The 26,975-nt window shown below is 41.2% G+C and overlaps 1 protein-coding gene across 3 annotated transcripts in view; it reads left to right on the plus strand.

Moving 5' to 3' along the window:
* The first annotated feature begins 6,360 nt into the window (after positions 1 to 6,360).
* Positions 6,361 to 26,975, plus strand: part of Tmem62 (transmembrane protein 62) — a 31,180-nt gene continuing 10,565 nt past the window's right edge. Inside the window, exons 1-10 of one of the 3 annotated variants that reach the window (XM_021177638.2) lie at positions 6,361 to 6,830; positions 7,053 to 7,164; positions 8,462 to 8,599; positions 9,793 to 9,838; positions 14,034 to 14,175; positions 16,267 to 16,391; positions 16,520 to 16,642; positions 19,780 to 19,935; positions 22,879 to 23,038; positions 25,888 to 26,001. In XM_021177638.2, the coding sequence (XP_021033297.1) occupies positions 6,651 to 6,830; positions 7,053 to 7,164; positions 8,462 to 8,599; positions 9,793 to 9,838; positions 14,034 to 14,175; positions 16,267 to 16,391; positions 16,520 to 16,642; positions 19,780 to 19,935; positions 22,879 to 23,038; positions 25,888 to 26,001 (1,296 nt within the window). In that variant the 5' untranslated portion in view covers positions 6,361 to 6,650. Of the gene's footprint in view, positions 6,831 to 7,052; positions 7,165 to 8,461; positions 8,600 to 9,792; positions 9,839 to 14,033; positions 14,176 to 16,266; positions 16,420 to 16,519; positions 16,643 to 19,779; positions 19,936 to 22,878; positions 23,039 to 25,887; positions 26,002 to 26,975 lie in introns of those variants that run through there. The other 2 variants (XM_021177647.2, XM_021177657.2) reach the window with 2 other exon arrangements.

A 26,975-nucleotide genomic window follows, 5' to 3' on the forward strand; every position in this document is an offset into this window, starting at 1 on the left:
TCCGGTCGGCTTCCCGGAAGCAGGCTGCCGACCTGCCAAGCCGGAGGTTTCCGCCCCTGATGGTTAGCCCTGCTCCACCAGTGCTGATCCCCGAGGGAAGACCTCACAGCTTTGTCGCCATCCCTTAACCCCGGGGCAGGGGTGGTGAGATGACAAAACCGAGAAACCTAGTCCATCCGTCGGTAAGGGAAGACAAACTGAATACATCCCCGTTATGGAATACCCCGTGAAAAGAACAAGGTAGATGTACGGAAACATCGAGGGGAAACTGTTGCCACAAACTACAAATTCCTGCATTCGTGCATCTATGCATAGTGCGAAGGAATAGCTCTGAACCAAGAGAAAACACCCAAGGCCAAGACCAGGGTTGGAGGACAAAGGTGATAAAGAGCTAATTTAGTGTCCTCTGTTTTTGTTTTTTGTTTAGTTTGGTTTCGTTTTTACGAAACGAATAATAGCCTCCAATACCACGCATTCCTCCTACCTCTGCATTCCAAGTGACAGATGTCAGCCACCTGGTCCCTTTTTAAATTTATATATATACTTTAGCGACTTGAGTGTGTCGTCTGTCAGTGTCTGTGTGTGTGCCAAGATTCATGTTTAGAGATCAAAGGACAATTTGAGGGGATTGGTTCTCTACCATCTCACCTGCCATGGAAGTGTTTTTTGTTTTGTGTGTGTGTGTGTTTTGTTTTTCTTTTCTTTTCTTTTTGTTTGTTTGTTTTTTGAGACAGGGTTTCTCTGTATAGCCCTGGCTGTCCTGGAACCAGGCTGGCCTCGAACCCAGAAATCCGCCTGCCTCTGCCTCCCAAGTGCTGGGGTTAAAAAGGTGTGCACCACCACCTCCTGGCTTTTTTTTTTTTTTTTTTTTTTAGATCTGTAAGGTCAAATTTTCTTCACATACACCAACCAAAGCAACACATGACTGACTATAGATAGAGGCAGAACTAAAACACACCTACCTTCTATTAAATTAGAACTTTAAGAAATTTGCAGAAATTAACCATTCTCACATTTTGGATAATATTTGTTTACCGAGTTAATTTTCATTTTAAATGCTGTTTATGCCTGGTGTAATGGCACCCGCCTTTAAGCACTCCAGAACCAGAGGCAGGTGGATCTCTGAATTCAAGGCTAGCCTAGTCTACTCCGGAGCTACGTGGTGAGACCCCATCTCAAAAAGAGAAAAAGAAAGGAAAAAATGTTTAAAATGTTATATTGTTTACATGCTTGTAGGCCGGCATGGGTGGATTACAGCTGTAACGTTAGCTAGCATTTGAGAGTATGAGGGTTCTTCCAAGTTGGAGGCAGCAGAACTATATAGTTCCAGATCAGTCTAGCTGTGGGTGAGGTCCTGTCCCAAAACAACAAAAAGCAGAACATGTTGGGTTACATGAAGCCCTGCATAAAAACGTTTAAGCTAGTTAAAAGTTTTCTCCATCTTAAATTGTAATTAGTAAATATTGATAGGAACCATATGTACAAAAGATTCTTGGGGAGGGGGCAATAATTTTAAGGAGTTTAAAGTGATCCTGAGAAAATAAAGTTTGAGAAACGCTGTTGTTGTTTTGTTCTTTCTATCTTGAGAAGACACATTGTTGATGAAAAATCAAGTGACTGTTTTTTGAGGGGAGAGCGTAAGGCATAAGGCTGAGCTTGTGACTCATTGTAAAGGGCTTATCACACACACACACACACATGCACACAAACCCATAACAATAAATGCACCTTTAGACTAGGATTATAGTTCAAAGGTAGAGAGAGTGTGTCTAGCATGCACATTATCCTGGTCTTAATCCTCAGTGATTAAAAAAAAAAGCAGCTACTTTTATATTAAACATGCTTAATGAAGAATGCTAATAATTAAAATCCTGCCTCTGCCTCCCGAGTGCTGGGATTAAAGGCATGCACCACCACGCCTGGCAATAATTAAAATCTTATTCTTGTGGTAATGAGAAAATTTTAACGACCAATGCTAGTCAATGCTAGTCACGGTCTTAGGTTTACTGTCACTGTGATGCAACACCATGACCTAAGCAGCTTCGGGAAGAAAGGGCTTGGTTTACACTTCCAAGGAAGTCAGCGCGGGAACTCAAACAGGACAGGAACCTGAAGGTAGGAGCTGATGCACAGGCCATGGAGGGGCGCTGCTTGCTTACTATGGCTCGTTCATTGTGACTTGCTCAGCCAGCTCTCCCTTAGAACCAGAACCACCAGCCCAGGGGTGGCCCCGCCCACAATGGGCTGGGCCCTGCGCCTCAATCACTAATTAAGAAAATACCCTCTGGGAGGGACCAGGTAGAGGGAAGAGCAATGATCTGGATGTAAAGTGAGTAAATAAATAAATAGGAAGAAGAAAAGAAAATGACCTATGTGCTTACAGCCCAGTCTTGTAGAAGCATTTTCTCAATTGAGGTTCCCTCTTCTCTGCCGACTATAGGTTCTGTCAAGTTGACACAAAACTAGCCAGCACCATCACTAAGATATTTTAAATTTTGTCTCCAGACTCATACAGAAATGAATCCTTGACATTCCTATAAAATATACATTATCCTGGGTGGTGGTGGTACACACATTTAATCCCAGCACTCAGGAGGCAGAGGTAGGTGAATCTCCTGAGTTCTACAAATTTCCAGGGCTACACAGAGAAATCTTGTCTCAAAAAGCCAAACCAAATAAGACAAAAAAAAAAAAAAAAAACAAAAAAAACAAAAAATACTTTTTTGTTTCAGATAGACGGAGGTGCTTTTTTATGACAAGTACCCCTACCCAAAAATCTTTGAATTAGAAGTGGTTTGGATTTTTTTTTATATTGGGATATTTTTATGTCCATACTGAAATCTCTACATAGACCAAACCTAACACAAAATTATTCGCTGGGTTTCAAAACTGAAAATCATTTTCTACTTTGTATTTTCTAGTTTTTCTTACAAGATGTACTAGTGTAAATGTCTATTTCTGATTTTTAATTTTGTTTCTATTTTGTGTGTATGGGTATCTTGCTTCTATGTATGTCTTTGTACCACTGTGTACAGTACCCAAAAAACCCAGAAGAGAGGAATGGATTCCCTGAACCTGGTCCTGGGAATTGAACCCAGTGGAAGAGCAGTGAATACTCTTAACTGCTGAGCCATCTCTCTAGCCCAGAGAAAAGGATATTTTTAAAAGATCTGCCCATCTTTTAAGGAAAGCATTTTTAATATCTTCCTGCTTTCCTAACCAGATGTGATTGGGCCCTTCCTTCCTGTTGGAGGACTAATTTAATAATAATTAAATAATAGAGGTTATATACTTCTAGAAGCAAATTTATTCATTGGGATTCAGTACATTTTATTTTTACTACTTGGTTTTAAATTTAGGAGCGTTAAACTTACTGGACTTCTTCATCTACAAAACAGATGCCTATATAAAGTTTGTGAAGATGAATGAGGCACCACCAAAAGCCCAGAATGCCTGGTTTCCAATAGTACAGTCTTTGGTAATAGCTAAGTGAACTCCCTACTGACCCCATGGTTTTCTTATATACAAAAGCACTTTCATCTAGGGGGAAGGGAGTCAGGGATCAGCATACAGTCTTTCCATTGTGAATGCCTCATTAGGCATCAGCATCCCCAACCACGGGTCTAGAGTTTATTACTGTTTGGTATCCTCAGGTAACAATGCCCATCCAGACTTGCAGAGTTCTTTGTTCGCTATGGATTCTTGTGCTTATTGCCTCTATTCTAATGCAAGGAATAAAGGCACAGCACATCATGCCCGCCTTTTAAAGTAACTGCTGAATTTTAGTTGAGATTGCTATAATACTTTTTAACAGTGGGGTGCTCGGTTGTTTGTCTTTGTTTTGTTTGTTTTAGTCAGGGTCTCACTATGTAGCCTACATGGCCTGGAACTTGCTAGCTCTCTTCTACAGTGCTGTGACTAAAGGCGTGTGCCACCACACCCAGCTAAGTATCTATGCTTTCTATATATCTCATGAATAAATTATTCATCCCTGGCTGTGATGTGATTTTCTTTCATAATATTTTTCAAAAACTTGTGTGTGACCTTTTAATTTCTATTCAAAAAACAAAAAGAATTGTTATATATTTTAAACACTTTGTAGAATGGCATGAATAATTTTGTCCATGAAATAAAACTTCATAGAATTTTCTACTTCTTGTGTTATGTAGCCCAGGCTGGACTTGAACTCCTGACCTTTATGTCTCTAAGGTGCAATTCAAATCATATCTCAAACTTGCAAGTTGGGATTATAGCTGTATGGCACCACTTTTTAAAAATTATTTATTATTATAGGTAAGTACACTGTAGCTGTCTTCAGACACAGCAGAAGAGGGCATCAGATCTCATTATGGATGGTTGTGAGCCACCATGTGGTTTCTGGGATTTGAACTCAGGACCTTCGGGAGAGCAGTCAGTGCTCTTAACCCCTGAGCCACCTCTCCACCCATGGCACCACTTTATCTCAAGAAACTTTCTTATATATATTGCTGTGGGACTCTCTTATCTACGTATACTACGTATATTGTATGAAATTTAATTTGCATGCCACACAAATCCCTTCTGAAATCTACCCTGAAATGTTTTTGCCAGTCTAACCTCCATTGTTGTCTCTGACCTTAAAGTTTATTCACATTTTATTTCCCACAAACATACTATATAGTCTTGCACTTCTATGCTCTTGCATTGGCCTGTCCTTGGCCTTGTGTCATACTATAAATTTTAAGAAGTTTATTAGCCTGTTATTAACACACTTTTACCCCATATATTTTTCTTCAAATTTACTTTAGTTAGTGTATGATATTCTGTTGTGTGTGTCATTTTAAAGATTTTTAAACTTTTGTTTTCTTTGAGACAGGATCTCACCATGGAGCCTTGACTGGCCTCTAACTCAGAGATCATCCTGTCTCTGTCTCCATGCGCTGAATTAAAGGCTTGAGCCACTAAGCTTGGCTTATTTTAAAGGTTTATATTGTGGATCGTTTCTAGTATTTTTTTTTTTTTTTTTTTTTTTGGTTTTTCGAGACAGGGTTTCTCTGCGTAGCCCTGGCTGTCCTGGAACTCACTCTGTAGACCAGGCTGGCCTCGAACTCAGAAATCCGCCTGCCTCTGCCTCCCAAGTGCTGGGATTAAAGGCGTGCGCCACCACGCCCGGCGTTTCTAGTATTTTTATTTTCCTTTTATAGTGAAAATTTTTTAACATTTTATTTTTAAGGGCTGAAGAAGTGCCTCAGTGGTTAAGAGTACTTGTGGCTCTCACAGAGGATTGAGAGTCTGCTCTCAGCACGTACATATTCCTTCACAACAGTCTGCAACTCCAGTGTGAAGGGATTCAATGCCCTCTTCTGTCCTCCATGGGCACTTCACACACATGGTACACAGACATACATGCAGGCAAAATACTCATACCCATATGATAACAATAAATATTCTAAAAAATATTTTGTAGGGGCTGGAGAGATGGCTCAGCAGTTAAGAGCCCCGATTGCCCTTGCAGAGACCCTGAGTTCAATTCCCATAACCACATGGTGGCTCACAACCATCTGTAATGGGATCCGATGCCCTCTTCTGGTGAGTCTGAAGAGAGTGACTGTGTAATCACATACATAAAATCAACATGTAAATCTTTTTTAAAATTGTAATTAACTTTTTGGGGGATAGGGTCTCTCTACATAGTCCCAGTTGTCCCGAAACTCATTATGTAGACCAAACTGGCCTCGAACTCACAGAAATCTTCCTGCGTCTGTTTCCCAAATGCTGGCATTAAAAGTGTGTGCCATCACACCCACCTAAAAATATTTTATTTTTGTACTAATTATATGTGTGACTGAAAGTGGGTTTATGCAACCCAGTGCATTCTCTATAGAGAACAGAAGGGGGCGTTGTATTCCCTGGAGCTTGTGGTCAGAAGCCTTCTAATGTAGGTGCTGGGAACCACACTGGAAATGCTCCCTTATGTTTTCTGTTTGCATCAATGGCTTATTACACTCCAGAGATGTTGAACTGATAGAAAAATTACAACACTGACAATATATCCCAAGGAAATAAAGATTGTTTAAAGCACGATTTGTATAAAAATGTTTATTCTTAATAGCAACACATATTAAAGAGTTGAAAGCCAACAATAAAGAAGTAGGTTTGATAAATTAAGGCCACGACTAGACTCTAATTCTGCTTTAGGCAATAGAAAAAGTTAATTTACAAGTATACTACAGTGTCACAATACCATAACGAGTACATATAAAATCAGATTAAGGAAAAAGATAATTTCCACAAGATAAGGAATCCTGTGAGGTTATGTTATTCGTGAAGGAGCCAGAGTGAGCCGCCCGTCGCATGTGTACTTTAAGAGGCGTCCTGATACTCACTTTGATTCTCACAAGCACCCGGCACGCACGCAAGGTGTCATTAACTTCGCTTTACAGGTGCTGAGGTCGCACCACGGTCAGGAATGCCAGACCCTGGAGGAGCCAGGTGGCGAGCTGCCTCCCTGCCACCCACTCGCTTGGCTCTTCCTGGTCCTCACTAGGTTGTCAAACGCCGGGGAACCCGGCTGCCGCGGCGCGGTGGCCTGGGCTGAGGCGAGTTGCGGAGGCGGCGGGAGGCCACAGAGGCCGGAAGTGCGGGCCGGAGCGCTCCGGGGCTGCGCCGCGATGGCGAGAATGCTGGCTGTCCGGGTGGTGGCGGGGCTGGTGGCGGCCGCGCTGGCCGCCCTGCTGTTGGAGCACTACGGCCTGGCTGGGCCGTCCACGCCGCTGCCGAAGCCCAGAGGCTCCCAGAGGCCGTACCCCGCTCCGGGCTCGGAAGCCAACAACATCTTCTGGGGGCTGCAGGTGAAGCGGCGGGAGGCCAGGGGAGGGCACAGCGCGGGGCGGGCTCGCCCAGCAGGGGACCTCGGTCGCAGTCCGCCCGGAGGCTCGGCTCTCCTTCCCCGGGGTTCGTTAAGGCATCTTTTTCTTTCCCTTCCGCTCCCCGAGAGCTGACGGGCCACCGGTGTCGGTGCGGCTCTTCCTGACTCAGATAACGTGTCTCTGTCCAATGCCTGCTTTTGACAGATATCCGACATTCACCTGAGCAGGTTTCAAGATCCAGGCAGAGCGCTGGCCTTAGAGAAGTTCTGTTCGGAAACTATTGACATCATTCAACCGGCTCTTGTCCTGGCCACTGGTAGGGAGGATTCCTGTGCTGTGTGGGGTGGTGGTGTTCTATGGTCCTGATGGTAGAATGGGCAGCAGCTATTCGCATGGGGGTGTTGGCAACTCTGGCCCTAGACCATCAGTGAGCCCTTTGAGGTGGTGGATAATGGAGTCAGGATCCAGGCTAAATGCTTTGCCATCTCAAGGTTTTCTCGGTAGGAATAAGGCTTGTGATGCTTACGACCAGATGTTGTCTGCCATATTTGTGTCGTGTGTGTGTGTGTGTGTGTGTGTGTGTGTGTGCGCGCGCGCGCGCGTGCGTGCGCGCGCGCGCGTGTATTAATGGTGATGATGTCCTGATGGATTTGAGAATTAGGGGATGCCCTATAACCGGGAATCAAAAGCTCTCCTTTGCTGACTTATATTTTTCTGTACAAGGAGGTTATGTTTTCAGTTGTTTGAGGACTCTTCAAACCTGTGCACATGTGACCCCAAAGGTTGGGTAGGAAAAGCTCCAAGGAGTTGTGTTCTGTGTTCTGTTTTTTGGGTGGCTCGGCTGTCACTCACCCTTCTGAAACAAGATGAAGTATCTGTCCTTAGATAATGAATAAGCCCCTGCTTCAGGTGTTCTGTTTACTTCCTAGAAACTTTGGCATTTCATTGGTCAAACTAGATTGGTTTTTGCTGAAATAATGCTTGGTCACAGCATAAATCCTGATTTAGGGGTTGGAAAACAACTGTTGCAATAGGTAATAGGCACTTGCTAGAATGTTGCAACATCTCATAAAGGAGTTTCATTGAATTTTCTACTGTCTCTTCTCTCTCTCTCTCTCTCTCTCTCTCTCTCTCTCTCTCTCTCTCTCTCTCTCTCTCTCTTTTACTCTCTCTCTCTCTCTCGCTCTCTCTCTCTCGATTTACTTATTATGTATATCATGTTCTGCCTGCATGCCAGAAGAGGGCACTAGATCTCATTATAAATGGTTGTGAGTCACTATGTGGTTATAGGGAATTGAACTCAGGACCTCAGGAATGGCAGCCATCTCTCTAGCCCATTGTAGTGAGCTCTTTAAGTCATTCCCCTCCCCCCACAACTCACTCCTAATAGCTCTATAGACTACACAAACACTTGTTAACCTATAATAACAACAACACCCTTGCTGAGATAATCTTGTTAGTTTAAATGGCTTAAATGGTTTGCTTTGGACATATGTGGACTCAATTGATTTTTGTATGCGTGGTGAATAGTTTACGAATTTGTGTTCAACATGCTTGTTTGAGTCCCCTGGAGTTTATTTTACATTTCAAGTCCATTCTGTGTAAACCCACAGGAGACCTGACAGATGCCAAAACAAAGGAACACTTGGGATCCAGACAACATGAAGTAGAATGGCAAACTTACCAGAGAATTCTGAAGAAGACAAGAGTCATGGAAAAAACCAAGTGGCTGGATATCAAAGGAAATCATGGTAAATCTGTCAAGAGCAGAATAGAATATAGCTTCCTTTAAAAATATAGATTTTTCTAGTTTAGATTATAGAGTTATAAAATGGAAAATTGTAACATAAATTTGGATATAGTGAAGGCCAAATCTCTTATATGCAGCTATAAAATATAATAATAAGATATCAGAGGCAGGTAGAGCTCTGTGCGTTTGGGACCAGACAAGTTCTAGGTCAGCTAGGCTGCATAGCAAAGCCCCTGTCTCAAAAAACAAAAAAACAAAAAACAAAGAACATTGAGATTGAGATGTCATTGTTGGCCTTTCCAGTGAAAGTTGATATAGTGTTTTCTTCTTTACATGGGAGAAATCGTTCTTCAGAAATTCTTGTGGGAAAATGTCTAAAATGGGTAAAGTACATAAATAAAATAGAAACACCCCTATATGTGTTTTAAAAAAAAGAAACTAAATTTACATTTTCCTGTTGTATGATTCCATTTATATGACATCCAAGAAAAGATAAAAACTCTAGGCAGAAAGACAGGTTGTGGTTGCCAGGGGTAGGAATAGAAGGAGAAACTGACTTTAAAGGCATTAAGATTTGGGGTGTGATTGAACTGCTATTTTGATTGTGGTCTTAAATATATAACTGTGTACTTGTCAAAGGCCACAGTACTGAAATTATAGCTTAGTTGGTAGAGTGCTTGCCTAGCATGCATGAGTCATTTGGCTTGGTCCCTAAAACTGCATACTGAATGTGGCAGCATTCCTGAGGTAGAGGCAAGAGTACCACAAACAGATTCAAGGTCGTTCTCTCTGGCAGAGGGAGTTCCAGGCCAGCCTGACTAGAGACTCTGTGTAGAAGCACTTGTTACGGTTGTATAGATTTGTTTCTTTCTGACTCTATAATCCCATGATTAAAAATGCAGCAACAAGACAGGTATGGTAGCACATGCCTATCCTCCCAGCTCAAGGAAGGTCAAGGCAGGATAAACAAGTTTGAGGCCAACATGAGCCACCTAGAAAGTTTCAGGCAAGCAGAAACAACAATCTACTCTTAGAACTTTCAAACTGATTCCTTCTGAACAAAATTACAATGTGCCTACTATTCTCCAGTATGCTCAGTCAGTGAAGGTCCTGCTTTTAAAGTGTGCAGTTGGTTGACACCTTGCCATTTATTGTGTTATAGAAAGTGATACATATTTGCTTTTCTTCTTTTAGACGCGTATAACATTCCAAGTCTGGAGAGCATCACCAATTATTACAGGTATCTAAATGACCACAAGACAGACTACTAGATAGAGTCTATCAAAAGAAGGGGACAGTCCACTCAATAAATGGGTAAACTCACTTCTAACAGATGAAATTTCTGTAGAAAGAGCTTTGGATAATTTAGAAAATGAGTGTGTGGTGTGTGTATGTATGTGTGTGTATGGTGTGGTATGGTGTGGTATGGTGTGGCGTGTGTGTGTGTGTGTGGTGTATGTGTGTGTATATATTACAATCAGTCCTTTTAAAAATATTTTTCTCTGCTTTGATATCTTTTGGAATTTGCTTTCAGGTCGGTCTGAAGTGTCTAATTCTCCTTCTAGCCTCAGCCTCACATGCACTAAGAATATAGTCATCAGCCATCATGCCTGGCTCTCTTCTGCTCTTTTTTTTTTTTTTTTTCTTAAATAGAGTCTCACTATATAGTTCATGCTGAAATGGCCTGGAACTCACAGAGATCTCCCTACCTCTATCTCAGGAATGTTAGAATTAGGGGTGTGAGTCACCACACCCAGCCTCCTTTAATTCCTTTGGTTGCAGTTGGTACATAGGAGTGTTTAGATCAGAGCTTGTAACTGGACTACTGAGGTCAGTGGGTTTTTGGAATTCTGAGAGATTGATTCTGTCGGCCTCTGGAGTAGCCACAGAGATCAGTGGTCACCAATGGCTGTTTGAGCCTGTCATCTGACTACTATAAACGTTAATTTTTCTTTATCTGTCATGAATCGACATTCACCCAGGCACCTCTGTGTTAGAAGCAAGCTTTAGCTTCAGTGTGTTGGGATGCTTCTTGTGGTTGCCGTTTCACTTTCAGCTCTGGGGCACTGAGGAGTTTTGGTCTGCTTTGTCACTGAATGAAGCACTAGGTAGGTGTTCATTAAGAGCTCTTTAGAGCTAGTGCTAACAAATGGCCCCTGCCTTCAAGGAATTTGTCTTCTGTTAAGAGAAGATGTACTGGGGGAACTGTTAGAAAAGAACATGAAGGTGCGGCTGATGAAAAGCTGCATTATTTGGTTCATATGAGAACCATTACAAGAAATCTGAAAGGTGGAGGTTGTCACAGGGCTGACACAGAGAAGGCCTGTGAAGAGTGAAGATGAGTTTTTTTATTTGATTTGGTTTGTTTGTTTGTTTTGGTTGGTTGGGTTTTTGTTTTTGTTGGTTTTGGTTTTGTTTTTCAAAACAGGTCTCACTGTATAGCTCTGGCTGTCCTGAAACTTTAAATATGTACTTCTTTGTGAGTACAAGGATCTCTGTATGCTTAACATACCTCCAGTAGAATCCATGCTTATCTGGGTGGTTGTGGCTCACATCTTCAATCCCACTGGGGAAGCAGAGACAGGTGAATCTCTGTGAGTTTGAGGTCAGCCTGGTCTACAGAGCAAGTTTGAAATTTTGTTTCTAAGCCTTACATATTGAGTACACTATTACATAAGACACTTAGATAAAAGATACCTTTTTTTTTGGAGGGGGGGGGGTCGAGACAGGGTTTCTCTGTATAGCCCTGGCTGTCCTGGAACTCATTTTGTAGACCAGGCTGGCCTCGAACTCAGAAATCCGCCTGCCTCCCGAGTGCTGGAATTAAAGGCGTGCGCCACCACACCCGGCAAAAGATACCTATTTTTAAAATAAAGCTGTGAAATCTGAATATTATAGGTGCACGTCTGGGAAGTGGGGGAGGGTCCCTGCAGGTGTCATACAGGGAGGCAAACTGCATGAAGAAAAGCGTGAAAACCCTGTGCAGATTGACTTTGTCAACTTGGAACAGACTTTGGAGAGTTGATTGCCAGGCAGTCCATTGTCAGCCTGCCATTTAAAACACAGTGCAATCTGGGGAAAGATTTCTAGGCAATAGTCAGTCCAATCAGTCCAACTCCAGATGCACCATAAAGTGTAGGGTGTGATTACATAGCAGCTCTTTTACAAAGTACATGTGACCATGAGGGTGGGTTCTACAGTGGAAAGGCCTAGAATCTACTGTGGTCTCCGACAGATAGCATAGAGGTCAGCAGGCCATAAAGTACATGTGACATCTGCCCTAAGGACAGGTAATGGTCTAGGGAGGGAAGAATTTGGATGAGGTCTGTCCCTTCAGATAGCAAAAAGGTCACCAGGTCATTAGCAACCTCCACTCTCAGCTTTCTGGATGGAACTCAGGGATTTGATTTTCTCTCCTCCGCTGAGGAGACATCCTGTGTGTTAACGTTCCTGGGTCTCTTAGTGCTACTCTGTGAGTACAAGGACCTCTGTATGCTCAACATACCTCCAGTAGAATCCATGCTTTCTTTTTTATTTATTCAATAAATAATGGATATACATCCTTTCCATTCTTCACCCTCTTCTTCATGGATACCTGAATATGCTTGATACCTAAGATACTAAGGACATTTGTTATTAGATGTGGATCCTGTATAGATCACCAATGTATACTTTAGAAGCCAGAAAATGTATGTACGTGATTCTAGACTATCAGTGTCCTCCTAGCTTGATGACTTACCTTGCAAGCTTCCTTACAGATTGAACTCCTTTAGGCCCTTTTCAAGAAGTAAATACCTTCTGTATCTCCCCATACCAAGGCTTCCAGACTTCCAATATATACTCAACAAGCTCCACTAGTATTTTTGAATATTTTAATATTATGCTAGGTATCTGATCCAAGGCTACCTACCTACCATTGCACTACACTGCTAATCCTCACTGAAGGTTTTAAAAATTAATTTCTTTTATTTTATGTATATGAATGCTTTGTCTGCGTATACCTATGTGTACCCTGTGATAACCTGATGCCCCACAAAGGTCAGAAGGAGTAAGAATTACATAGAGTAATTGGAATTAGAGGAAGCTGTGAGCCACCATAGAAGGGCTAATAGCTGAACTCAGGTCTTCTGCAAGAGCGGCAAATGCTCTTCCCACTGAGCCCTCCTGCCAGCCCCCTCACTGAAGATAGATTTGGTCTTTTTTTAAAGATTTATTTTTAAATTTTAAATCATGCATTTCTGTGGGTATGAGTATTGGAGTACAGCTGCTTATGGAGTCAGAAGAGTGTGTTGGAACCCCTGGTGTTATCAGGCTTTAGTGAAGTGCAAGGCATAAGTCATAGGCACTAACGAAGGCCTCCGCAAGAACTGTATGTACTCTTATTCACTGAGCCATTTCTCTAGTCCCGACTCAAGTTTTTAGAGACTGATAAATAATAGCTCACTGGACTCTGATTTGTGTTGTGAATGTTTAGGGGACTGTTTAAGACAGTCACCACCTGTGCTTCACTTGGTGACTTTGTGTGTTGTCCTGGATTAATTAATTTAGATGAATCCTCGGAGATAATGAGAGAAAAATGTTGAAATGCAATCCTTTTATCAAGTGAAAGCATAGTTTAGTGAATTTTTCTTTCAAATGGAAAAGATCTGGTGTGATAGTTGGAACAGAAAAAGTATATATCTCAGGTACAATTTTGTTAGGATTTAAAAGAAAAGCACTCAGGGCTGGCAGACTGTAAATCTCAGCAGTTGCCTGGAAGAAAGCCAACGAGAGAGAAGGGAAAAAGCCATGCCATTTAAGCCTCCCTGGTGGGCAAGCAGTCACATGATGGCAAGTGAGCATCAGAGAGCCAGAAAGCCCAGGCAGGGATCAGAAAAAAGCATTCTTAGGTTCTGGCCAGCATCCGAAGAAAAGAGACAAAGAAAGAAAGTGACAAGTTTCTAACTTGGGCCTCAGTCAGGTAGTTACTCATGGTGGCTCCTAGTCACTACACTGAGCACTGAGCATCTTGGGAAGAAAAAGCACAGTTATCTTATTAAAGAAGAAATTATCCCAAAGCCAGACATGGTGGCACTTGCCTTTAATCTGAGCACTCAGGAGGCAGAGGCAAACAAACAGATTTCTGGATTCGAGGCCAGCCTGGTCTACAGAGTGAGTTCCAGACCACCCAAAGCCAATAAATAAATAAATAAATAAATAAATAAATAAATAAATAAATGCATCTCTCTTTGGCATGGCTTAGAATGATTCTGCCTTCCTGGTCTCTTGGCCAGATGACCAATGCAGCCCAGTTGGAATGATTGGTTTCTGTACAGGCCAGAGATCTATTCTGTTGACTAGAAGGATTTTTTTCTTAATGAGCCTTTATTGCTGGTCTAACATGAAGTTTACTCTTTTTATAATTGTACTAAAGCCTTGCTGTCTGTGTTTTTTAGGAAGTACTCTGCTGTGCGGAAGGATGGCTCTTTTCATCACATCCACAGCACTCCCTTTGGCAACTATTCTTTCATCTCTGTGGATGCCACCCAAAGGCCAGGGCCTAAGAGACCCTATAATTTCTTTGGCATTTTAGATGAGGTATGACTTGAAAAAATCACTTCCACTTGCAGCTTACCTGGTTTTATTTTTTCTTAAAAATAAATATATTTGGGTCATTTCATTACCTTGAATAGCCATATTCTCATCTAGGTATGCTCAAGAAAAATTTTACTGTGGTTACAAATATGTCTAGAAACTGCTAGTGATTTCAGAATTCTTACTACTGTCTCTATTCTTATCCAACAGTTGGGAAGGAAGCACCTCAGTTTTTATATTTATTTAGCAAATGTTTATTAAGTATGGATTAAGTATAGGATGCATTCAAGAAACTATAGAGCATATAGCTTGGTGTACTACTGTTAAATTCCCTCAATTGCCAATATTGGTCTATATTTTTCTAAAAAGAGAACAACTCAAATATTTTTCTAGCCTAAGTGAAAAACTGTCATTTATAAAAGCACCTATGAGAAACCCTTGTTATGTCTTGGTATAACAGATGCCAGGTAGGTCCTTATTTGATGAGTGAATTCTTACATGGGACACATGTGCCTGTTTATAAGAGTATAAAGTAATATGATCAAGAAAGTTCTCGAGTGTTTCATTTACTGTTGGAGCATATGGCCAGTATAGAAAAAATTAGAGTGAATAACAGGATTTGCCAAAGACTGAAAGAAACTCAGAGTTATGTGAAGGCTCTAGAAATAAAGAACACAGGATAAAGTTATGTCGTGTTTCCCAATTACCATGTGCCTTTAGTGAGCTGGTGAGTTTAAATTAAATTTTTTTCTTAGAATAGAGTTTTAAAGATACAGTGTACAGACCAAGTACATAAAAACCAATTGTAATGTTACCCAATGCAGAATTCCTGGTCTTTTGTTATTATTTTATTATTTTAGGTTTATTTATTTTGTCTTATGTGTATAAGTGTCTTGCCTGTATGTTTTTATGTGGACCATGTGCACGCAATGCCCATGGGGGCCAGAAGAAGGTGTTAGATCTCCTGGGATTACAAATGGTTGTGAACCATCATGTGGGTGCTGGGAACTCAGGTCCCCTGCAAGAACAGCCAGTGGTCTTAACCACTGAACCATCTTTCCAACCTGAGTCTTCCTAGTCTTACCCCAGTTTTACCAAATTAGAAATCCCGAGGGTAAGGCTCAGAAATTCATTGCTGTAAGTGTGTTACAGACATTATAAGTATATATTATATATACATTATATATGTGTATTATATATGTGCAAATTAAGTTTTGAAGTCAATGTTATGAGGTGGTTTATATATAGTGTTTGAAGACTTTACAAATGTGGTTGCTGTTATAACTCTCACACAGTTAAGGCTTAGGTCACATTACCATCCTAGAAAGTTTTCCTGCAGGGTCTTTACTCCCATGGTACAAGTGATTGTTTTCTATCAGCATAGTTTTATTTACTCTAAAATTTTAGGTAAATGTGACCATACAGAATGGTCTTTTGGGTTTGATTTCTTATTCTCTTTGTGATGCTTCTGAGATGCATGTACGTGGCTGTGTCCATTCGTAGTTCTTACCTTTTCACTGCTGAGTAGTATTCCATTGTGAGGGTACATTATACTTTTTTTGGAGTTTCCGATATTTGACTAATATGAATAGAGCTGTTAAGGACATTTAGGTGTATGTATGTGGGCAAATAACATATGTGCATGTTTTAGCATTGTGGTTTAGTGTCTCTTTTAAAAATTGTGATGTAGTAGTACACACAACTAAAAAGATTGGTTGTCTCATTAAGGGGATAATTATTCTCCCCTGGGATTGAACCCAGGGCCTCATGCATGCCACGAGGCTAAAGCTTTACCCCTAGGCTACATCCCCAGCCCTGAAAAGATTAACTAACTTAGTCTTCAGTTTTTATACATCAAACACAGGTGGTGCTTGTCCAACATACTACAGTCACCTTAGAATCAAATGAATTAGAAAGTAAATGAAAACAGTTTGGAACCGACAGAGATCCATTTAGGTCATTACCTAGTAGAATTGGGGTCACAGAGACAATGAGATTATTGTTATAAACTTTAGGGGAAATGTTTAACTTGTCAGCATTGGATTTTAACCTGAGCCCCAAGTTAGAGATCCTTCTATTTTTCTCCCATTATAGAAACAGATGGAGGAACTCTTATCGTTTTCCAAGAAAAGCAGTCAGAGCAACCAGACGATTTGGTTTGGCCACTTTACAACATCAACTATCATGTCTCCATCCCCAGGGATCCGGACAGTAATGGGGTGAGACAGATCTGCAGAACCAGAACTGGTTGTTTCTGGCTATTTCCCATCGCTGAGCCCACTTGCTTTTCTGAAGGGACGTTCTGATTGCCTTTGTTGCCTTATCCTGTTTGTGTTCTGTTGTGTAGTTCCGCTACAGCTTATCTGTGTGGGCACCTCCATACCCTTGGTGGACTGATGCCTGTTCTGCACACCCGTCACTTCACAGGCACGCTGGAACTTGAGGTGGGAGACTGGAAAGACAACAGAAGGTGAGGAAACTTCCCTACAAGGGAAACTTACACAGATTCTGCTAAAAATAGTGACACTTTATTATTAATAAGATGGGTGATCCCAGGAATAACTTGTGACAATGCTGTTAGTTAGGTTTGTTAGTTAGAAGGATACCCAGACTAATCTTTAATCCTTCTGCCTCAGACTCCCACGTGCTGAGATCACAGGTGTATAGCAGCCCTAACTCAATATTTGTTCTTTTAAAGTAATATGTATTTCTTTGCTTGTTGCTGTGGTTAAATACTTCGACAAAATTACTTAAGGGAGAAAGAGTTTACGCTGGCTCACAGGTCAAGGAGACAGTCCGTCATGCTGAGGAGAGCAAGGCAGCTGGTGCTGTCATGTCCACAGTCAGGAGCAGATGATAGAATGAGCTCTCTTCCCTTCTGCCATCCTTGATCCCAACTAGGGCATGGCACCCACAGTGGGGATGGGGCACTCTTTCTACTCCACTTAAAATCAGGCATGCCTACAAACCCATCTCAGGTGACTCTAGGCTCTGACAAGTTATTAGTTAGTATGTGTTTGATAATCATTTCCATTACCTAAAACTTGTTCTAACAGTATTTTTTGTATTACTTTTTATTTACTCAAATATTTATTTTTTGTTTGTTTTTTTAAAGATTTGTTTATTTATTTTATGTATATGAGTACACTGTCACTGTACAGATGGTAGTGAGCCACCATGTGGTTGCTGGGATTTGAACTCAGGACCTTTGGAAGAGCAGTCAGTGCTCTTACCCACTGAGCCATCTCTCCAGCCGCATTTGTTGTTTTTTTGTTGTTGTTTTTTTGAGTTTTTTTTTTGAGACATGTTTTGTGTGTGTGTGTGTGTGTGTGTGTGTGTGTGTGTGTGTGTGTGTGTAACCTGGATGTCCTATAACTCAGATTTGCCTGCCTCTGCCTCCTTAGTACTGGGACTAAGGGCATGTGCCACTACATCCAGCTTATTTTTAATTTTTAAATTAGGTATATTCAGTTTATGTGAATGCTTTGTAAATATATATGCATAGGTCAAAATGGGGAACAGATCATCAGATCATCTCTGGACCTGGAGTTAGGGATGGTTGTGAACCACCATGTGGATGCTAGGAGCCAGGTTCTCTGCAAGAAGAGAAAGTGTATTTAACTGTAAATGTAACTTTTATTCTCCTGCTGTAACTGTCTGGGAGGCTTACTGCCTCCATCTGCTAACCTAGGCCTAGACCTGGAAGCTTCTAGCCACTGTACAACCTAATCTAGGCCTAGAATGTTTTCAACTTCTAAGACTTGCTGCTGAATAAGCTCACCTTTCCCAGCTCTTTCTGAACTCTACCTGGCTGGTTCAAGTCAGCTGTTCTGGCTCAAACTCCTCTCCCAGATGACTGATTCAATCTGGATTCTCTCTCAGCCTCTGACTGAATTGCTCTGCTTGGCCTCACACTAACTCTGGAAATCTGTTCTAACTTTCTGGCTCCTCGTTCTCTGGCTCGTTCTCTTTTCAACCTGCCTCTGTAAAGCTCTCCCAGTAAAACTGCCTCCCTCTCCCTCTCTGTGCTGCTCTACTCCCCCTCTCAACTCTACTGCACTGCTCTCCAGGATCTCTTCTGTATCCTGTACTACACTCTCTTCCTGTACTGTCTGTCTCTCCCTTAAGTAGCTTCTCTTTCCTATTCTGTCAAATCTTGCTCTGAATTGTCACTTTGTCTGCCACTCAATTAGAAGTCACTTTCAAGCATGGGTCCTTCCTTCTACAAACTAACTTTACCTTCATTGTTTGGGATAAAAGGTGAGTGTGAAGGGAGTGTTTGTATTCCAGCCAGAGGGATTAAAGGTGTGTGCTAAAGGTTGAGCCACACCCTAACTAGAAACAGGTTCAAATATCCTGTAACACTTAACTACCGAGCCATCTCCTCAGTCACTATAGCACTGATGTTTATCATTATTATGCCATGTAAAGTTTAAGACACATGCATTAAAATGTAGGTTTGATTGTTTGTTTTCTTTTGAGGAACACTCTCAATATATATAGCCCCTAACTAGCCTGATACTAGCTTTGTAGACTAGGCTGATCTAAACATTGTAGTAGTCTGTAGACTGTGCCTCTGGAGTGCTGGGACCACAGACATTCACCACCATGTTGGCTTTTTCTTGTTCCTTTTTGTTTGTTTGTTCCTTGGGTCAGTTGGTTGGTTGGGTGTTTTGTTTTGTTTTGTTTTCGAGAGAGCTTTTCACTCTGCAGCCCAGGATATTCTAGAACTTACTCTTTAGCCTAGACTAGCCTCAAACTCACTATCCTCTTGACTCATCCTTTTTAAGGATGAGTTTTACAGATTTGAGCCACCACAGCTGCATTACTATATAGTTTTAAAGTCAAGTGTTAGCAAGAGCTGTGAAAGAATTTTAACAATGCCCACATCTCATCATTAAAAGCATTGAATTGGTGTGGGCTGGGCTGTGGACCAAACTTTCAGATTCACTGCAGCTGGGAATTATTTCCCTTGAATTTTCTGCCAGACATTTTACTGCTATAATAGTAGATTAATAGGAGTTTATATTTGATGTAGCACTGTTGGTGGAATAAAGAATGCCAGATCTTAGACTTAGGATATACGCCTTAGTTTCAAAATACTCATAAAAGTACTGCCTAAAATAAAGTGAACTTATTTTAAAACATTTATCTTTAAAATCAAGGAGTGCAGGCATTATTCTACACGACTGTTAGCGTCATTGCCTCAGTCAGATCCCAGGTGATCAGACAGGGTGAAGGATAAAGCAGTAGGAAGGAGAGAAGCAGAGGAGCAACCTTTCTCGTATCCATTCACTGGATAAAGAGTCCTAGTTTGTGGGTTTTATTTCTTATCTGTGTTTTACTTTCAAGCACCAGCCCCCCTTGAGAAAGGGTGTTACGTTAGCCCAGGCTAGCCTTGAGCTCACTATCTAGCTGAGGATGAGCATGGACTTGATCCTCCTGCCTCCGCCTCCTGCGTGTGGCTCACAGCTGACTCACACAGCGTGGGAGCCCAGAGCTTCCTGTGTACTAGGCAAGCACTCCACCAACTAGCTACATCCTTAGCCCCCTTTCAAGCTTCGAGTAATAAGTAACTAAATTCCCTTATTCTCCTATGGCCTCTAGGTACCGGATCTTTGCCTTTGATCACGACCTCTTTAGCTTTGCAGATGTAACCTTTGACAAGTGGCCTGTGGTTCTTATCACCAATCCCAAATCCCTCCTCTATAGCTGTGCTAAGCATGAACCGCTAGAAAGGCTCTTCCATTCCACACACATAAGGTATGTCTTACATTTCAGAATTGACTTTCCGTTTGATATGGATGAAGAATAAGTTGTTGTGATTGTTGTGGTGTGAAAGCTAGGGCATGCCTCACTGTTTTTTTCAACAGCCCAAACATATAAACTATTTCCTGTTTCATTTCCATTCAATATACATGCGTATATATGAATGCACATGAACATACACATGCACATACACACATATAAAGCTTGGGATTCTCCATTCAATATACATGTATATATGCGCATGTATTATATATATGTATATATCTGCATATATTGCACGCACATGCACGTGCACACGTATAAAGCTTGGGAGTGGGACTTGAACCACAGTGTCACACTCACACATGTCAGGCATGTGCTCTACCACTCTTTCTAGTCCCCCAAATGTAGTTTTTTAAAAAGCTGATAAAAATCTATAAAATCATCCAGAAACTCAAGCCAGTCATTATTTTTTGTGTATTTTATTCCAACCTTTCTATTCATATATGTTTACTTTGTTATAACTATGACATATTACCTTATAACTTGTACTTATTTATTTATATTTATTAATTACTTACATGGTTAGGGATAAAATTAGGGTTTTATATGTTATAGTCCTCAACAAAAAGTTACAGACAACCACAAGTATAAGCTCAAATGAGAGCCCTTTCTTTCAGCCTGAGATGAAAGAGCAGGCTCCTGTTACAAAGAATTGAGGACAGCGGGGTTTATAAAGCCCAAACTGCAGTTATACCCTAGCAGAGGCAAGCAAGAGTCAAAAAAACCTTTCAAAGTTTTTGGTCCAGTTCATTAGAACAATGGTGGGCCTTGTGAATTGTCCTGCCCTACAGGGTGTGGTCCTGGGGCTGGGAGTAGAGGGTGGAACCAGAGGGAGTGAGCTGGAAACGGCGAATTGATACTTTGCTGCTTCCATTACTCCTGTGAGGCGCTTGCTCCTCCTCGAGGCTACACCTCAGTCCAGCATGTGCTACTTTTAGAAATTTGTATCATTACTATTTTTGTTTGTTTGTTTTGCTGAATAACCTGCGGAAAAAAAGCAAAAGTTGTATAATCCTGATGAAATTAAAAATATAGTTTATAGCCGGGCGTGGTGGCACATGCCTTTAATCCCAGCACTCGGGAGGCAGAAGTAGGCAGATCTCTGAGTTCAAGGCCAGCCTGGTCTACAGAGTGAGTTTCAGGACAGCCAGGGCTACACAGGGAAACCCTGTCTTGTAAAACCAATATATATATAGTTTATGTTTGAATTTGGTGATGCTTGTTAATAGAATTATAATAAGACATTATTTTTGAAAAAATATCTTTCAAATATAAGATCACTTTAATATATATTAAAATATTAAACAATTATATATATAATATATATGTATATGTATACACACACACACACACACACACACACACACACACACATATATATATATATATATATATATATATATATATATATATATATATGCTAATTTTTCAAGACAGGGCTTCACTGTGTAGCTGTCCTGGACCTCATTCTGTAGACCAGGCTGGCCTTGAACTCACAGAGATCTGCCTGCTTCTATGCTAACTCTTGGAGAGTACAGTGCTGGGATTATGTGTGTTTGCCCATTTCTGAAGAGCTGTCACTAGCTCTTCTGGATGCTCCTTCACAAGTGGTCTCCATAAGACACATCTTTATATCACTGTTTTCAGAGAGCACAGTCCAAGCAAATGCCTTTCTTTGTGCACAGAGAATGTACCACAACTTAACCACTTTGTTGTTTATTTATGAAATGTTAGGATTATTCTTATTTGAGGATGAACATCTGGTAAAAGCAGGTTCTTCTCTTGTTTGAATAATTTCTTGTTTCTTTTTTGAGAGACAGTTTCTCTGTGTAGCCCTGGCTGTCCTGGAACTCACTCTGAATCTGTAGACCAGGCTGGCCCCGAACTCAGAGACCCACTTGCCTCTGCCTCCTGAGTGCGGGGATTAAGATGTGGTTTACCACAACTATCTTGAATGACCTTCTTAATGACAGTGTTGTAGAAGAGGTACAAATTCTTGGAATTTAAATCTTTATTTATTTTTTATTGGGGGAGGGGCATGCAAATGCCAAAGCATGCCTGTGGATATCAGAGGACAGCTTTTAGGAGCTGGTTCTCTTCCTTCTCCCATGCAGATTTGAAGGTTTGAACTTACATCCTCAGGCTTAGTGAGAAGTCCCTTTACCCACTGAGCCATCTCAGCACCTCTCTCATATGAATGTTGATGAAGATCGCCTGATTACTTTTTTATTTTTTTAGAACTAAAAATTTTACTCTTTCCTCCCCGCAGCCATGGTCTCTTTAAGAAGCCCTGATTGGCCCTGAAGTCACTACGTAGAACAGGCTGGCCTCTGCCTCTGGGGTGCTAGAATGAGTGTGGTTTCTAGGCACATTTTTTAACGACATCTGGATATCAGTGCTAGGTGTTACCTGAAAGGCCTGGTGGCTCAGCTCTGGGTATGGCCTTGCTTTTTCTGGCCAATAATACATCAGGAATCAAATGAATGAATTATAGGCTTGGCATTAGATTAACAGGATATGATATCTATTTGATATTCTATTCCTAAGATTAAAACCAGGAATTCAGGAATTTCTTCAGGAAGAATTTCTGCTCTACCCTAGGTAGACTTATCAAAAGAAACTGATTTTGCTTTCTGGAAAAAAAAAATGTTTTGGGGGCTTGGGATGTAATTCTGTGGTAGAATACTTGACTAGCATGTCCTTAATATCACACACACCCCCAAAAAAGAAGTTTCTAATTTCTTAGCAGTTCATTGCTGAATTGTCCAAAGTCTGCAGTTGCGCAGTGAGGTTCTGCCTGAGTTCACGTCCTCAGACTACAGTAGCATTGCTCTCCTCTATGAACACAATGTCCTATACCTAAAATCATGCATTTTATATATGCTCTCATTTTAGAGTATTGGCCTTTTCCTTATCCCCCATCACTTCTGTCACTGTTAAGATTGATGGAGGTGATATAGGCCAGGCTTCTCACTTGTCTGGTCCTATTTTCATACTGAAGTGGAACCCTAGAAACTACAGTAATGGGACACATACCATAGAAGTATTCGTCCAGGTAAGTTAGTCATTGTTAGTTTGTTGTGTCAATGATTGGGCTCTTGTCACAATGAACTCTGATTTGGGTTTATTGCTAGTCAATTGGTAAGCAACAAATTTGATAAACAGTAAACAAAGTTTGAATACAGTATATCTAGCATATTGTTTTGGAAATTATATTTTACTTACTTTATGTGTCTCAGCAGAGAAGACTGTATGATAAGAGGCTACAGACAGTTTGTGGGGCTTGGTTCTCCTTTAAATAACCATGAGGGTCATGAGGTTCTGCTCAGGGTTACTTAGTGGCAAGCTCCTTTACCCACTGAGCCATCTCACTGGTCTCAACAGGTTTTCTTGTCCCTTGTGATCTTCCTTCCTTCCATCTTTATCCCTGGGCAATCACTAATTAGTTTTCCATCTTACATGTATAATTTTAAAAAAATTAACATGCTAAATCCTGGTGAGGTACAAGACATGTAATCCTAGCTACTCAGGAGACCTGAGGAAAGAGAGCCATGGAGTCAACCCAGGTATATAGTAAGATGCTGTCTCAAATAATTTAATCTACCAAATATTAGATAGGTGTCATGGTTCTTTCATTCATTAATGCTAAATTTCTGTCATTTTAAATACACCACACTAGAACTAGAAAATGTAACTGTTACTCTCCTGTAATAATTGTCATCTTCAAGGCTTACTGCCTCAGTCTGCTAACCTTGGCCATGTCCTGGAAGCTACTAGGCTATGTACAATCTTATCTAGGCCTAGAACATTTTCAGCCTCTGAGACTTGCTGCTAAATAAGCTCACCCTTTCTTGTTCTTTCTGAACTCTACCTGGCTGGTTCATCTCATCTGTTCTGGCTCAAACTCCTCTCCAGGCTGAGTGATTCAGTCTGGCTTCTCACAGTTTCTCCTGAATTGATCTGCTTGGCTTTAAATTAACTCTAGAAATCTGTTCTGATCTTCTGGCTCCTTCTCATTCTCTGGCTTCTTCTTTTTTCATTTGTGTCTGACTTGTTCTCTATCTGTAAAGCTCTCCTGGTAAAACTGCCTCCTTTCTCTTTCCTTTTTCTTCTCTCTTTCTTCTTTCTTTCTGCCTGTTCTGCTCTCTTAAGTAGCTTCCTTTCCTCTCTCTCTCTTTGTAATAGTTGGGCATATTCTATTCTGTCAAATATCTCTCTGATTCATCACTTTGTCTGCTGCTCAATTAGAAATCACTTTTAAACATGGTTGCTTCCTTCTACAAAGTAACTTTACCTTAATTGCTTGGAATTAAAGGTGTGTACTAAGTGTGTGTCTGTATTCCAGTCAGAGAGATTAAAGGTGTGTGCTAAGGGCAGAGCCACACCACAACTAGAAACAGGTTTTTTTTTTTTTTCAGTAAATAACTCAATCTTTAGGTTCACAGTGTGATCAAATATACAGCAACAGATAGGTCTGATTGTGTGTGTGCGTGTGTGCGTGGGTTTGGTTGATTCAAATCAGAATCCAAACAAGGCTCACAGAATTGCAGCTAGCTAAATAGTGTCTTCCATTTCTTTTACTGTATAAGTCCTCTCCTCACTCCTGACTTATTGTCTTCTGCCTTACCTTATTTTGTAAAAAATATTTTTCGATTTTCATATATGTGTATGTGGTATGTATGTGTGGGCATGCATGCTTGTATATGTCGTTGCATGTGTGTGCATGCATGTAGAGGCCTTTGGTTGATGTTGGGAATCATCCTTATTTGCTCTGCCATCTTACTCATTGAGGCAGGGTCTCTCAGTCAAAGCCAGAGTTTTCAGGCATGTGTAGTCTCCTTAGCTAACTGGAGGATCCCATTTCCACCTTCTGAGGTTGGAATTACAGGCTGGCAGGCCACCCTTCCCACCAAGAACTTATATGACTCCAGTCCTCATGTTGTGCACAGGGACTTCAGTCACTGAGCCACTTCCCCAACCCTTGCTTTATTTTTTTGAGGCAGGGTCTCTCACTGAACTGATATGAATAAATTGGCCAGCTAGTGAATTCTGGCTCTCTTTCCTCCCTGTAGACTGGGGTTTTGTTTTTTGTTTTTTGTTTTTTTGTTTTTTTGGTTTTTTTTTTTTTTTGTATTTGTTTGCTTGATTGGTTGGTTGACTATGTATATGTGTTTATTTATATCTGTGTAAGAGTGTACATGCACAGAGGCTGGAAGAAGGTGTGTCAGATCCCTCAGAGCTGGAGCTAACAGGCATTTGCAGGCAACCAAGCTTGTTATATGAGTGGTAGGATCCAAACCCCAGTCTTCATGGTTGGATTATCTTGACAGCCCATTCCTGGCTTTTTGTGTAGATTCTGAGGATTAAACTTGGGTCTCCATGCTTCAGCAGCAAGCATTTTACCAACTGAACCATCACCTCTCTGGCCATTTTCTTATCCTCCTCCTCTTCCTCTTCCTCCTCTTCCTCTTCCTCCTCTTCCTCTTCCTCTTCCTCCTCTTCCTCCTCCTCCTCCTCCCTCTCCCCCACCTCCTCTTCCTCTCTCTCCCCCACCTCCTCCTCTTCCTCCTCCTCCTCCTCCTTTTTTAATGCAGGGTTTCACTGCCTCTGCATCGCAAGAGCTGGGATTAGAGGTGTGCACCATCACACCTGGCTTCCTCTTGCTCTTCACTTCTCCATTTTTTCTTCTCCTCACTCTCTAAGGCCAGCACTGCTTCTAGGCTGTTCAGCTCCCTAGCTCCGCCTCCTTCAGATTCAGCCTTCAGGTTTAGTGTGGGAAGACAAGACAGGTCTTCAAGCCCAGGAAGCCTTTGTTGTTGACAGACTGTACATAGGTATATAATCAGAACCAGACACACATTTACGCATGGCTGCAAGTTGCTTCCTGGCTGTGTTTCTAACTAGGATTCTGCTGGAAGAAGTAGGACTGCTCGCCACATATTTTCTGCTCAAGAGGATGCTCATCTCACATTTGATCCTTTGGCATCATTTATCCTCCTTACTGACCACTACATTGTGGTGAGTAAATTCAATTAAATGTTACCTGTGTATGTATGTTTGTTTGTTCTTACTGGATTTGGTGAATGCAAACTTCTAAGTGTTATAGTTATGTGTCAGGAAATCTAAACTTTATAAAAAATCAAAGCTATTTATTTATCTATTTATCTAGATATTTATCTAGAAGAATAAAATGTTTTGTGTGTATGTGGTAGGGGATGCACATACCAAGGCATTGTCTGTTGGTTGAAGGACAACTCACTAGAGTTGGTTCTCTCCTTCCACCATATGGATCCACCCCAAGGATTGGATTCAGGTCATTGAGCTTGTTGGCAAGTGACTTTACTGCTGAGTCACCTCAGGGATTTCCTTCCTTCCTTCCTTCCTTCCTTCCTTCCTTCCTTCCTTCCTTCCTTCCTGTCTGTCTGTCTGTCTTTTTTAGCTTTTTTATTAACTTTTATGTGAATGACTATTTGCCTGCATGTATGTTAGTGTACCGTGCGCATGTCTGGTTCCCTCTAAGGTCAGAAGAGCAGATCCCCTGGAACTAGCATTTGGATGGTTGGAAACCATTATATGGATGCTGGGAACCAAACCCCTACATTTCTTTTGACTATTTTCTTACTTCAATGTGTGTGTGCGTGTGTATTTAGTTTTTATTGATTTTTGAGGCAAAGTCTTACTGTGTTTTCCAGGGTAGCCTTAGACATTTGAGGTCAAGCAATCCTCCTGCCTCAGCCTCCTGAGTACCATGGGTTATGCAAGTGCATACCACTGTGCCTGACAATATTATTTCATAATGTGACTTTAGCTGTGTTATATTAATATATATGAATATATTCTTTGATTAAATATTTAAATAATATCTTAAGGTTTATTTAAGAAATAATTAAATAAGCCGGGCGTGGTGGCGCATGCCTTTAATCCCAGCACTTGGGAGGCAGAGGCAGGCGGATTTCTGAGTTCAAGGCCAGCCTGGTCTACAAAGTGAGTTC

This window comes from Mus caroli, chromosome 2 (genome assembly GCF_900094665.2).
Source record: "Mus caroli chromosome 2, CAROLI_EIJ_v1.1, whole genome shotgun sequence".
NCBI lineage: Eukaryota > Metazoa > Chordata > Mammalia > Rodentia > Muridae > Mus > Mus caroli.